The sequence below is a fragment of the Panthera leo genome, chromosome D2 (genome assembly GCF_018350215.1).
Source record: "Panthera leo isolate Ple1 chromosome D2, P.leo_Ple1_pat1.1, whole genome shotgun sequence".
NCBI classification, from domain to species: domain Eukaryota; kingdom Metazoa; phylum Chordata; class Mammalia; order Carnivora; family Felidae; genus Panthera; species Panthera leo.
In genome coordinates, this window is record NC_056689.1 from 32,789,402 (window position 1) to 32,804,374 (window position 14,973).

General features: G+C 39.7%; 1 protein-coding gene across 8 annotated transcripts in view; it reads left to right on the plus strand.

Annotated features, from left to right (window-relative positions):
* Positions 1–14,973, plus strand: part of MCU (mitochondrial calcium uniporter) — a 205,888-nt gene that overhangs the window by 735 nt on the left and 190,180 nt on the right. For 3 of the 8 annotated variants that reach the window (XM_042908328.1, XM_042908323.1, XM_042908329.1), the window contains exons 1-2: positions 4,060–8,076; positions 14,445–14,560. The exons of 1 other annotated variant lie outside the window; for it this stretch is intronic. In XM_042908328.1, coding sequence (XP_042764262.1) covers positions 14,502–14,560 — 59 coding nt within the window. In that variant the 5' untranslated portion in view covers positions 4,060–8,076; positions 14,445–14,501. 4 more of the 8 variants (XM_042908325.1, XM_042908324.1, XM_042908331.1 and 1 more) reach the window with 4 other exon arrangements.

The window sequence follows — 14,973 nt, forward strand, 5'->3', positions numbered from 1 at the left end:
ACTTCCTGCATGTGTGGGCACGGGAAACAGCCCTCTCGCGAAGGATGCTGCATTGCTTCAGGAGGCAAGCTCCATCCTGAGATTCTTAAAGGTCCTCGGTGGTCCTTTTGGAGGGCTGGTTTAGCAGCTTGCTCACGCGTGCCTGAAGAAGGAAGGATGGGCAGCAGGCGGAGGGGACGTGGGTATGGCAAGTTGTTCACAGAGGCAGGGATTTGGTGGTTGAATTAACCAGTTATTGCTGGATTTCATTGGCTGGCAACGAAGGAGAGTTTCTATTTGAACAGCCTTGGGGTGTGTTTGTGAGTGATTGTCATTTCTTTTTTCAGTTACAAGAGATCAACTTGGCATGGAGTTCTTGACCTAACAAGTCAGTGGGTTCTCTTTGCTTGGACTTTCCCAACCCATTTGTGTTGGTCTTTGGCCAAGTGAGAAAGTGTAGGTTTTGTTTCCTAGAGCTAAGTTGTATAGTGTGCTAATGAGAGAATCACTGCAGACAGCCTGCTAGAAGAAACTAGTACCTTGAGATCTCAGCACGTACATCCACCTGTGTTAACAAATACATCCACCTGTCTTCTTGTGATCACATAGCTCTTGAGAGGAAACTGAACTGGAGGTTTTCAGAGAGGATACCCCAAGACTGATGACAACATAAAATCAAGGGTCTGAAAGAGCTATGGAAAGAACTAATGCTCTGGAAATGCAAGATGATATTGTTATTATTAGTCATACGTATGGATCCTGTCTTCATTCTTGTGAAGAAAATTGTACATTTGGCATGCTGACATATTGCTTTGCTGAAGCTTTTGGGTGAGAGCCGAGCTTTTCCACAGTTCAGTTTAGAATCGCATGTTTCATAGCCTCCGTTTATGTGTTTTGTTTTCCTAAAAACATGAAGCCACCCAAAAATCTGATTGCATTCCCCTCTCCCTCAAACTATTTAAAGACTTCTCAAGTTGTCTTTATCCCTGTATTTTGCTAATACGTCTTTTGACTTTGCACAGTTTGTTTTTAAGGCTATTTGGGTGTGGTATTCATTTAGCATTTTTAAATTTGTGCCTTGTATATTTTTCACTATGCGAATCTGTCAAGCTGTGAGTGCCTTCCTTGTGTGGGTACTTCATGAAAGTGTTCTTCTGTGCTATTCTGGGGTGGGTAAAAGTGATGTGCTGAATTTGTAACTGAAAGCACAGTTAAAGTGAAGTGTTATTTCTGAAGGGCTGAAGTGTTATCATGGGAATGTTGACTTGTAAATGAACTTAGAATTGTATGCTTTTGAAAAAAATTGTGTCTGATGATTTAAAATATGTAAACAGGATTTTTTCTTTTTCTACGATTGCTCTGAAGCCACCCTGTATATAGCTGTCTCCATCTGTTATTCTATGATCCCTCACAAGACTCACTTTGAAAGGTATCTCTTGGAGATTTGTTTAACTCTTGACATTTTATGCCTGAAATTGAGGCCCAGAAAAGGGGAGAAACTTGGCCAGGATTGCCCAGCTAACAGGCAGCAGTTTCAGGACCCACCCCAGATATTCTGGCCCTGTTTTTGTGTTCTTCTCATTATAAGGTGTCATTGCTCCTTCATAATCTTTCTCCTCCTTTATAAAACTGACTATCGTTAGGAAAGTATTGGTGTTTTAAAATCCCATGAATGGGAATGCTCCTGTAAGTGGATGTTGTTTGAGGCCAAATGTATTAGGCAAATATGGGAGCAAACAGCTTGCTCTTGTAAAGGTCCCTGAGAGACACTAAGGTTGAATCTTGCCTAGGAGACATCCTGTGCATGTGCAGCAGATGGCACTCTGCATTGGACGACATCACAAGCCCAGCTTGTGCCACTTTTGTTCTGCTGTAGTAGGTACAGTAAATTAGAGCCAGGGGGACATAACCGGTTATGGTGCTGGTTAATTTTTTTACTTGAGAGGCATGTGTTCACAATCTTTTCCAAGTTTACAGAAGGAGTCCAAAACAATACAGTTCAGCTCATTGGCAGATGTGGTTGTGAAGTTATGAAGCATAACTTGTCCCCTCCCCACTTTCTTTATTAAAAGATCACTCAACTAAGTAAATAGAAATAAGAATGCAGGGGCTTATTCAATATTTTTAGCACCATCTAGTGTAGTTTTTCATTTTCCATGTGAAGAGCCCGTTACTGCTCCCAGCTTGTGGTTGCAACTTAAGACTGATGTAAAATGTTTGTCGCATGCCTTTCTGTGTGGTTAGTGAAGGTGGTTGCTATTTTCAAGGATGGCTCTTTGAGGGGGAACTGCCTTTCATTGTGAGCTGGGTAATTCCTTTGCTAAATCAAATGGTCCCACCTCTGATTATGAAAGCTTGACCGTTGACATTTCCTAGTGGTCAGTGGCTCTGCTGAATTACTAAATCTCTTGCTTAAGTCTGTCATTGGACTGTTATTGTTTGTGACTGTCCCTCTCACTTTTACACATTATAGTTCTTTAGTGGTCACAACATTTGTGTTTAACCTGATAGTTTTAGCAGAGGTTATATTACCAGACACAGAAGCAAGTTGCAAGTCTTTAATTGGGTTTCCCAGAGACATCCCAGCACAAATATTCCACTGTACTTAAGCCCGTGTTCCGAGTATCTATACTAAATGTTTATGCAGTTCTTGCAGCTGAATTTCGGTCTTAATCACTTCTCTAACCTCTAAGGTCCATTTCAGGTTAGAGACTGTGACCTATGACTCCTCTTTGAATCTCACCTCCTCACTTTACCGATGAGGAGACACACCTAATGGGAACTGAGGGAAGTGACTTATTAGGTTGTGTTTGTGGTTAATGACATCTGAGATGTCTTTAAATGGAGGTGGATTCAAGAAGTCCTAGTCAGAATCTTAATTTGTGTGATTCCTGGCTCTTAATCCCTTTCTGTTGTTCTCTTCTGCCTTGTCTAAGTTCTGATAGGACTTATTGTTAGCTAATTTAATTATTAGCAGGACACAGATTGACACTGACTTATCTTGTTACCTAAATATTTCATTTGTGGGTGCCTTATCGTATGGGGTGGGTGGGCAGTATTGCCTTTTTGTCTCTCATAGACTCCAGCGCAGTGCTAGGTATATAGGTGACACTCAGATGAGCATTAATTGAATATGCACCCTTTTGTCTGCTTGCAGGTACGATGAAAAGATGTGCTCATTACCACCCCCCCCCCCCGCCCCCCCGCCCCGTTTGACTTTTCTAATGGCCTGTTGCCTAGGTAGCCACATTTGGGTAATTGCTTTAACTTTGGTATTGCCAGTACTGTCTTTGATTGTATATTACACTTCTTTATGGTAGACTGATGCACAGAGTTGGTACCTTTCGATGAGTTCTACAGTGATACTTGCTTTCTGCCCAAAGCCCAGCAAAAGTGTGATTAATACCCAGATTATTATGCTTTATGGAACTCTACTCCAAGAGGAAATCTAAATAGAGAATGCAGCGTCAGGAATGGTGCATGTCAAAGAAAACAACAAACTGAACGTACATCGTTTTTGGTTTTGGGGCTGCCTTGTGTTTGAAATCCAGAGTGGTTATGGTCTTCTGCAATAGCACCTCATTGATACCATTGTCTGCTTTTTTGTTTTTGTTTTTTTAAATGTTTATTACTTATTTTGAGAGAGAGAGGAAGAGAGAGAATCCCAAGCAGACTCCACACTCAGTGCTGAGCCTGACATAGCTCAGTCACATGACTGGGAGATCATTTGACCTGGACCAATATCAAGAGTCAGAGACTTAACTGACTGAGCCACCCGGGTGCCCCGCCCCCATTAATACCATTATCTGAATAACTGCAGAGATGTTGCTTTCATTTCTTTTTTATATCCTAGCTTTGTGTCTCTGTGGGTTTTCTTAAAAAATTCTGGTTTATGTGTGTGCTTAAGGACAAGACTATGGGTGTTTTTTTTTTGTTTTTGTTTTTTGTTTTTTGAGAGAGAGAAAGAGAGAGAGAGAGAGAGAGAACGCACACAAATGGGGGAGAGACAGAGGGAGAGAGGAACAGAAGATCTGAAGGGGGCTCTGTGCTGAGACCAGCAAACCCGATGCGGGGCTCGAATTCATGAAGTGCAAGATCATGACCTGAGCCAAAGTCTGACACTCAACCAACTGAGCCATCCAGGCGTCCCAGGACAAGACTACCTTTTAAGATCTTGAGATAGCCACCCAACATAACGGAATACTCTATTCTTTATTTCACTAATTAATACTGTACCATGACTCATGGATATGTTAGAATTACTGGAATAACATGTTATTAGGAAAACTAAGATGTTACCATGGAGGACATGTACTAAAAAGAATCATAGACTTCAGAGCTCAAAAAGACCATAGGTTAAGGAAATAATGCAAGAGTGGTGAAATGGTTTTTTCTTTAGTAGCCCAGCAAGTTACTACAGAGCTGAAAATGGTTCCCCCATCTGCTGGCTTTCTCAATCAGTTCTTTTCCTATGAAATTGCAGGACCGTATGTTTCATTTAAAAGACAATTAAGCCGAGGTTCCTTTTAAAAAGTGAATTAGGAGGGGTGCCTGGCTGATTATGTCAGTAGAGCATCTGAGTCTTGATCCCAGGTAGAACATTTGACTCTTGCTTGATTCCAGTTCAAGCCCCCTATTGGGCATGGGGCCTACTTAAAAAAAAAAAAATGAATTGGGGAGAGAAAAAAATCAAAAAATGAAAAGTGAATTGAGACCCTTTCTTTCAGTAAGTGCTTAAACTGAAGCCCAGTCCTGAATAATTATTTCCTGATTTAGGTCAAGCTTGATGATATGTGTTAAAAAACCTGTCCTCTGCAGGTTGAACACAAAAAGAGAAACAATCCATTTAATTATTTCACTGCAGTTTGTTAAATGCTTGCAGTGAGACAGCCTGTGTAACATGAAAGTTGACTTCAAGCAAAGTAATTTTAATGAGTTTAGTGAATTATTGACCCATAAACTGTGTATGGGCTTGAATCTTTTATTTTGATCAAAATATAACTTGGTAGATTACACCACCAACTGGGTCTAGTAGCATGCTGAAACTGAACTTTTTCTAATGCAGTTCTGGAAAAAATGGGAAATATGACATTGCATTTTGACATCTCTTGAAAATAAGTGTCCTTTGCAAAGATTCTTTAAGGACATTGACAATATTTATTAATCAAAAGGGGGGTATTTACCTTTTATACCTTGTTACTAAAGTTTTCAGTCTTTACTATTGTCTATTTTATTGTTCGGGGAACACTTGTAAAAATCACCAGAGAATTGCTGAGAATCCATATGTGTATGAGGCCGTCCAGGGGACAGTCTCCCATGTATAGTCTTGAACTGTACTGCCTTATGGATTACAAGATCCTTTAAACTTCTTTTTTGCCTTCACCTTTTTTGTAATACCTATAATAAGTGGTGTTACAGGATGTTTAAGAGTATTAATATCTGCTTTAAACTTTAGAGAAAGTTAACGTGACTGATAATTTGTCAAATAACTGGAGAGGAAATAGGTTAATGTGAACTACCTGGCCTGTATGTAGAGGGGTAGATAGAGAAGAAGGCATCTGAGGGCATTGTGTTACCTCATTTAATTCTCACTATAGTCCTGTGAGAGGCATGATTATCCCAGGTTTATAGATGAGGAAATTGAGGATGAGATAGGTTCATTTCTTCCTAAGTGTCATAAACTGTTTCAATGCTAGGGATGCAAAGATGGACTAGACAGATGTTTTGGAGCTGGGATTTATGCGTAGGTCTGGCTGGGTGTCTGTGTAGGGCCCCCTTCCCTTTCATCTTGTCCTTCAGCTGTGTTTCTTTCTCAAGCATCTACTGCAGTTTTCTTCCAAGAGATCTTACCATCTTTCCGGCAACATTTAAGTCTCTTTCTCTACCCTCACCTCCAGGTCTTAGCTAATAAGGGTCTAAGGTATTGCTTCCTTAGGATATTTGTAATTTAGCTAAGGATTCTGGAAAGTCCCACCCATTATTGAGCATTGCTTCTATATCAGACACTTTTATAACTCTTCGGGCAAAATACTACTCCCATTGTAGAGATGAGAAAATGAAGACCTAGTAAGGGTAAGTAACCAGGAGTCATTCAGAAAATATCTGATGAACTGCTGTTTGTAAGATGCTGTGCTGGGAAAGAGTGATATCTCTGAGGTGGTCCTGAGAGGTCACAGTTTGGCTAGGAGACACCGACGAACAAGACTGTAAGTGGCTATGCTCCCCGCCGGCCCGGAGGTTCAGTGGGAGCGTTTAGCTAGAGAAGGCTTCACAGGGGAGGCCTCACTTAAGCTGAAATAGGATGAAATATGATGTGTGGGGGACTGGAAGGGTATAGTCCAGTCTAGGCAGCAGCAACATCTGACATGACTGTATGAGGAAGGAAGATGTATTTGAGAAACGGCCAGTAGTTTGTAAGAACTGGAGTGTGAGCAAGAACAGCCAGAGATTAGGCCAGGCAGTAATAGCGATACCACCAATAATTAACATTTATCAAGTGCACCACGTGTCACACATGTCACATAGGTAATCTCACTTAATACTTGTGGCACCCTATGGGTAGGTGTTGTTGCTACCCTCGTTTTATAGATAGTGAAGCCGAGTTACCTCAGACTGGTTGATTTGCCCAGGATCACAGCTGGTAAGTGACACTCAGCTAGTAAATGACTTACTCAGGATCATGCAGCGGCGACTGGTATTTCTGGCAAGGAAATGCAAGTGGTCTGGCTCCAGAGCCTGTCTCTTAACTACTGTGCTATGGTGAGGGAATCAGACTGTGAAGGGACTTGTGAAGGAGTTGGAATTTTATTATGTAGGTCAGTGGTTTTTTTTAAACTCAACCCACAGTAGAAATACATTTTATATCATGACCCAGAATGTGCACGTGTGCATAAAAGTAGGAAAAGTTTCATGAAACAATATTTTTACTATGTATGAGGCATACATAGTTTCTATGCTATTTTGTTAAAGAAATACTGGTTGGGACCCACTTAAATTGATTCTACAGTTTAAGCCACAGTTTGGAAAAATACTGCTAGTCAATAGGTGAGCATCTGAAGAATTTCAATTAGGTGAATCACATGATCAGGTTTGTGCTTTTTTTGGAAGGTTAGTTACAATGGCAGCAGTGTGAAGGCCGGATTCGAAAGGATGGGACCAGAAAGCCAAGAGGCCAATAAGGGGTATCTTAATGAACCAGGCAAAAGATGCCTGAATAAGGACAGTATCATTGGGGGTAGAGAAAGGGAATAGAGAGAAGGCAGATTTAGGAAGTAGAATTGTTAGAACTTGGTGATTGGACATAGACTATCACTCAGCTAGTACCAGGTAGAAAGGCAGTTCAATTTAAGGGCTGTCTGATGCTATTAATACTCAGGCCCTGAAACTTTATTTCTGGACCTTTTCTGTGTGTTTCTTTTTACAGTCATGTTAAATATACTTCTTTGTTGTCTTTTCTGTGCCTCTTCTTTTGTATATAAAATGTGCTGACCTGGTTTAATGATTTTAAAATGTATGTATCAAATCCAATGCCTACCTTATCCCATGTTCCTGCCTCCCCTTCCCCACACCATCAGAATCTGAAAGATTTGCACACAGTGTGGAAGGAGTTCACAAAGTGTGATGAGCACTCAGCAAGTCTTCTTTGAGAGTGTGTGTTCTGTGTATGACACTCTTCCAAAGCAGAAACTCTTCACGTTACCTTAATTAATTAGAGGAATGTTTTTGAGTAATTTCCTTTGACTTTGTTCTCTTTAACTTTCCAGTTTTGTAATATTTGTTTACCTTTAGGGAATATTGAGCATTGTATGTATGATGGTCTTTTATCTTTAAAACAAACAAATAAAAACCTAGGCATTCCTAGGCATGAAACCTTTTCTTCGTAAAATTTAGCAACCTCCATTCTTACATTAGAAGCGAAGACAGGAGTTGTGCTTCTGCCATCCATTTCTCAAGAGGAGTATAAAAATAAAAACATGTAATAATCGAGAACAAGTTATATGGAGTGATTCTCTGTATTTTAATTGACTAGGTACCTTACTGGATCGCTTTATTCGGAAAGCACATATTCTTTGGTCTTCTAGGTATTATAATACAGAGGTAAGTATTTATTTGATAACTATGACAAGTTTTTAGACCCGTTACAATATCTGCTTCACCAGAAGAGACTGTATTTGTCACGTTGTTGGTGAGCCTTTGGAAAACTATGGGACTAAAGGATTGCTACACCATCATAGAATTTTTAATTAGTTTTCTGAGATAGTTAAATAAGAGATGGAAATGGTGTGTGTGTGTGTGTGTGTGTGTGTGTGTGTGTGTGTTTCAGTCACCAAAATAAAAGTAAGTCACTGTACTTGAAGAGAATTAGGTGCCATGTGATACAATAGAGGTAGGAGTGTGGGTTTTGTTCATTTCTCTTCTGTTAACTTGCTGTTTGACCCTGGGCAAGTGACCTCTTTGGTCTTAATGTTTTGGCCAATTAAATAAGGATGCTTGATCAAATGAGCCTAAGGGGCTTTCTAAGACATATGTCACTTTCATATAATACTTTATAAGTAATTTTTATATTTTTCCTTTGGGGAGCTTGTATAAACTCATAAACTCAAGTATAATATATTTGCTTATTCTCACCAGGGTCAAAGGCTTGAAGTGAAGAAAAATCCTTTCCATTTCCTTTTCAGGACAGTTTGTATAATTACTTCTGACATCTTGATGGACAATTTACCCTGCATTCCTCTTAAACAAGTCATTCTGCCTTTAGTCCCATCCTTCTCTTTTGTCTTCTTTTTCCAATCCAAACTGCTGAGGGTGTGGGGGAAGAGGTGAACATGTGGTGGGGAATCCAGAGAGTTGGAGAGACAGGGGAAGGAAAAAAGCAGTTAATGTTGGAATGCTGAGGTAAGACAGACTGTTCTAATAATCTGTTAATTCTGAGTCGTGACCTGCCAGGCTGAAACAGAAAATGTTTCTGTTTTCCTTTGTAATTACACTACAGGAATCCTGAGTGTGGAAACCTCAGGTGATTAGTTGCCCACAGTAGTCTATTCTCCCAAACTCTGTGAGCTGAGCCTAGTGTAGTCAAGAACAGAGACACTCAGCCAGTGTTGGATAAATGAGTCAGTCAGTTGAAAAGTCCGAGAGACCATTGTCTAAATCCTTCAACCCTGTGGATAATGCAGCTGTAGATTCTCTTGTTCTCCATGCCGAGATAATATAGTGATGAGAATCATAGAAATACGAAGAAGAAATTACTTTTCTTTGATTCGGGCAGCAGCAGATCATTTTAAAAGGGTTCACAGATTATGCTGAAACAAGCAGGACTATGGAAAATACTAAGTAAAATACTGTTAGAAAAATATTGTAGTGCTATTGTCTTATAAGTAATTTAAGAAATTGACACATGCGTCTGCCTGGCAAGTATTTGGAGGAAGTAGAGGAGTGGAGGGAAGGGTGAAGGGCTGGGCACTGCAGAAGAGAGCTTGAAAGAAACTATTTGAAAGAGGTGCTGCCAACTCTAGATTCCCTGCATGTATATATTTCCAAAGATGACAGATTTTTGGAGGTGTTTATTTTGGAACTAATCTTCTGTATTTCCATTCTGCCCCCACTGTATCCTGTATCTTGCACTGCCAGAATTCTGCTAGCTGCCATGAAGCAGGGCTGTGGCAAGTGGCCAAGTGTGATAAAACCTATTTTTTTCATTTTAAAACAGAGTATGGATATGAGAATACTTTATGAAGTATTTAAGGATAGATTGAATGGAGTAGGAGAAATAGTAAAAACCTAATGAGAAGATTGAAAGTTTTTTATTTGCGTTTGCTGGAATTTATATTTGTTTGGTAAACGGAAGAATACCAGCTTATGTCTGTCTCTGTCACTTTCTTCTTTCTTGCCCCTCTTTCTCTGACCTTTGGATGCTGGTGTTAGGATAGATAGGAAAAATGGGTTTTCTGATCATGAAGAGGTGGTAGTGATTTTTTAATTTTTAGTTTTTGAGGGAATCCCAAGGATATGCTCTGTGTGAATGTCTCATTACATGTATGCATGTGAGAAATTGTTTTATTTTTTTCGTTTTTGTTTTAAACCCTCCCCTACCATGAATTTTTTTCTTTTTTTATTTCCAGCTCTGACTTAAGCTTCAAAACAAAACGTTATCTAAACATTGTTGAGGTGGTGAAGCAATCGTGGTCTAACATACTACAGAATTTTAGAATGTTCATTTATTAGAAAATTAAACTGCAGTCAGTATTTTCTTTAATTTTTTTTTAATGTTTATTTTTGAGAGAGAGAGAGAAAGAGAGAGAGAGAGAGAGAGAGAGAGAGACAGAGCATTAGCAGGGGAGGAGCAGAGAGAGAGAGGGAGACCTGAAGCAGGCTCCAGGCTCTGAGCTGTCATCACAGAGCACGATGTTGGGCTCAAACTCCTGAACTGTGAGATCAAGACCTGAGCTGAGGTCGGACGTTTAACCAACTGAGCTACCCAGGTGCCCCAGTGTTTTCTTTAATTTTAGTATCTCATTCTGCATTGACATTTGATTCAGAATAAAATCAAGTTCCCAGCTTGGCTAAGTGCCACAAAGTCGGGTGAGCTTTAAATAGGTAACGACTTTCTTTTTAATGATTGCTAGAGGTTTTAGCAGTAAAAAGGGGAAAATGGAAGGAAACTTTAATAGATTTCTTGCCTAAAAAGAGCATTCTTGGTAAGATTAAAAGTAGAGACAAGCTGAGGCCCTGAGTTAGGGATCTGAAAATCCCATCACAGCCAGTATCAGAAAGTAACAGCACTAGTGGAAGAAGACACAGAAGGTCTCTACTGATGAGGGGCTCGCTTGGAAAGGGCATTCCATCACCAGAGGGTTTTTTTTTGGGGGGGGGGCTTCATAAGAAAACTCTATTCTATTCAGTTAAACATAATGGGAAAAGTCATTTGTTTTTAAAGTATGAAGTATGTCATGTCTATAAAAACATGTAGAATATTTATTTCTTTTAGCTTGAAAAATTAAACACGATAACTATGAAAGCTGCCCCAGGTATCTTTCCTCAGTCCTATTTCTTGTCCTCTCTCCCCAAATTGCCATTCTTTCCAATTTAGTATTTACCATTTCCATGGATGTGTTTCTGCTTTTGCTATATCTGTCAACCTTACATATTACTGTAAATATGTTTTAAGCCTTATTTAGAAGATTGTACACTGTATGTAGTTATACGATTTGTTCTTTTTGCTTAAATACTTTGAAGAATCTGTAGTTGATACGTGTAGTTCTGGCTCATTCATTTTTAACTGTTTTGTCATGTTTCATTCTCCATTTCTCATGTTTAACCATTCTCTTGTTGACTGAAAGTCTCTCGAGCTGAATATTTTGGGGGGCTGGGAAAGAGGAATATATTATGTCATTTTAAAAGTTAGACGAGGAATATTTTGACTTTCAAAAAAGCCAGTTTCCTTTTTTGGGTGTGGAATGCCCTCATTTATCATATTCCTGGGAAAACCCTTTGTACTTCCGGAGAGAAGGCAGAGAAGAATAATGTTTCATTACACAGACGAACATGTCTTGTGCAAAGTGCCGAACGGCATCCGCTGTAATACAGCATGCTCATGCGGGATTGAGCTGTTGCAGCTAAAACTTGGTTTGTTCTATGAAAATGCTCAGTTTTTTTTGAAGTGCAGACAAGCTGTAGATGGGAACTTGTTGACATTTATTTATTGTTTCTCTTCTCTGAGTTCCCAAATTTGCAGTTTGGGACTGCTTTATTTGGTAGAAAGGGTATATGCCTTAAATGGTAAAAAGATTGTTCTTGAATTGTGTCATGGTTTTACGGAGTAAAGGAAAAACAAGGTCTAGGAATGGAGGGGTGCTTTTTGTGGTAGACAGTTGATGTGAAATAAAATATTTGTTTTAATAATGAATCTTATATGTGTATTTGCCATTGAGTATTCCTTGTAGTCATTGTTTTAGAAAGGCAATCTCTGATAAATTTTTTTTCTTCCCAATTTCATGCAGTTGTCTTTCATTTGTAACATCTTTGAGAGGCACCTGGGTGGCTCAGTAGGTTAAGAGTCTGACTTCGGTTCAGGTTCGTGAGTTTGAGCCCCGCGTTGAGCTCTGTGCTGATAGCTCAGAGCCTGGAGCCCGCTTCAGATTCTGTGTCTCCCTCTCTCTCTGCTCCACCGCCCCCCCAATCTCACACTCTGTCTCTCTGTCTCTCAAAAATAAATGAACATTAAAAAACAAAACAAAAAGAAGAACTGTTAACATCTTTGATAATGGTTTGGATAATGTTGCAGAATACATAATACAGAACTCCATTCAGGTTGTCCCTCCAAATGATTTGCTATTGTGCTTTAACCAGAAATGCTGATGCAGCAAGGGAAACACTAATAAATGGGATGCTTTCCAGGGACTGTAGCTAAGGCAAAGCAAACACAAGCCAAAATTGGGAAGAAAATGTGAGGTAGGCACCCACGATGCAGTCTGGCCAGATATGCTATTAACAGTGAATATCCCTTTCTAAATAAATTAATCGAGGCCTGGGCAATTTGAAAAAAAATTTTTTTAACGTTTATTTATTTTTGAGACAGAGAGAGACAAAGCATGAAGGGGGGAGGGTCAGAGAGAGGGAGACACAGAATCTGAAACAGGCTCCAGGCTCTGAGCTGTCAGCACAGAGCCCGACGCGGGGCTCGAACTCACGGACCACGAGATCATGACCTGAGCCAAAGTCAGCCGCCCAACCGACTGAGCCACCCAGGCTCCCCGAGGCCTGGGCAATTTGAATCATCAGACTGTTTGCTAAAAAGGTGACCCAACTTTAAGCATACTGGAATTAGGGAGTAGTGTAAGGATAGTCTTTTGGCTAAAACTTATTTAGAATGAAAACTGAAATTATCTTTGTTTTTTCTTATTGGAGAGATTCTGGTGCCCCAAGAATGATTAATTCGGTTGCCTGTTAGTTTCTGCCATTGTGGTTCTGTGGGGGCAAGGATGCTAAAAGGGCCAGCAAGTAAAAGAAGAGATTATTTAAAAAAAAAATTGAGGGGGGGGGGGCATTGGAATGATTAGATGGAAGGAAGAAAGAGATTATTGAGAATTAAGAATTGAGAATTAACTGATTATGAAGAATGATTTTTGTTTTTTCACTATTGCTGCTTTTCTTATAAGTCACAGTTTTTTATTCACAAATTCCTTTACTCACAAATAGTGTAGGCATTGGGAGAGGAGGTAATGGTATGTGAACAGGCTCTTTTAAAAAATGTTGTCCTGAAAAAAAATGGTTGTTCTTGTTTTTGAATGATCTCTGATAAAATTTGCCAAGAGTCAAGCATTTTGAAACAGAACTCCTAAACCAGAGGGTCGTGTGGCTAGGTAAATGAATTGGATTTTTTGTTTTAGTGCACCAAGAGTTTTGAGTTTTGTGAACTTCTTTCTGAAACTATTGAAAGTTCTGAATGAATCTGGATAACCTCAGACTTCTATTGCCAGGGTCCCTTTCAGCTAAAAAATTTTTTATTCTTATTTAAGAAAAAAAAGAGGGGGACGCCTGTCTGGCTCATTCCTTGGAACATGCAACTCTTGATTTTGTGGTCTTAAGTTCAAGCCTCACCTTGGGTTTAGAGATCACTTTAAAAAAGAAATCTTGGGGCGCCTGGGTGGCTCAGTCGGTTAAGCGTCCGACTTCAGCTCAGGTCACGATCTCACGGTCCGTGAGTTCGAGCCCCACGTCAGGCTCTGGGCTGATGGCTCAGAGCCTGGAGCCTGCTTCTGATTCTGTGTCTCCCTCTCTCTCTGCCCCTCCCCCGTTCATGCTCTGTCTCTCTCTGTCTCAAAAATAAATAAACGTTAAAAAAAAAAAATTAAAAAAAAAATAAAAAAGAAAAAAGAAATCTTGGGGCGCCTGGGTGGCTTGTGCAAAGCTATCATGACCGACTTTGGCTCAGGTCATGATCTCGTGGTTCAAGCCCCACGTTGGGCTCTGTGCTAAGAGCTCAGCGCCTGGAGCCTGTTTTAGATTCTGTGTCTCCCTCTTTCTCTGCCCCTCCCCTGCTCTTTCTTTCAAAAATAAATAAACGTTAAACAAAATTTATTAAAAAATCTTTAAAAAATTTCTGCTTTTTCTCATTGTTTATTAGGGTTCCATTTTTTAAATGTTAGAAGCATAGAGATGAGTGAAAGAATTTTGCTTCTTTAAAGCAATTTCTAAAAGTATTATTAGTCTATGAATTGTTGCTTCAGATTCTTGAGTTTTACATCTATATGAGCTTACCATGTGGATATCAAAAGATTCAATACTTTCTCAGGAAAAAATGTATATTTGAGAGTTTCTCATAATCTTCTGGATTTATTCTAGGTTCTAGCTAATATTCTTTCAAACTTTCTTTCCTTTGTTGTCATATGCTGAGGTATCCATGTCAGCAGGCTCAGGAGAGCCTTTACCTTTGACATTGACTTTACTTTTTTCTATTCTTTTAGGTCTTTCACTACCATTCCTACAGTGGTTGACAAGATATCGTTTCCACCTCACTCTCCATGTACCATGCCAGTGACATCTTAGCTGCTAGAGTGTGGAGCTGGCCTGTGGGAGTCAAGTAAGTGCCTTTTTTACTATTTGGCATGGTTTTTGCTTACTTTGCAAAGCCATGTAGAGGAACTTCTTAAGATTAGTTTTTAAAAAGGCACTTGCTTGATCCTTGTGGGCTGGCTCTTTGCTCTAGCCTGCTATTGAATACCCGGTAGCTAACATGGGGCTGAACTTAGCAAGGTGACTGTCACAGGATGGAACATTTTTGTTAGGATAGACCCTAAGGGATGATAGATCTGGTCTTGGCCTAATTATTAGTTAGCCCATTCATGTTGATGTACAACCCCTGTCCCATCCCAGAATGAATCAGAACTTCTGTATTAGATCAAACAGTTAGTCTGGCCTTCTGGAAATTTAACAGGTTATGGATAACCAAGGGTCTGCTGGTCTAAACCAGCTGGGTTGCATGGAAACAGAGCA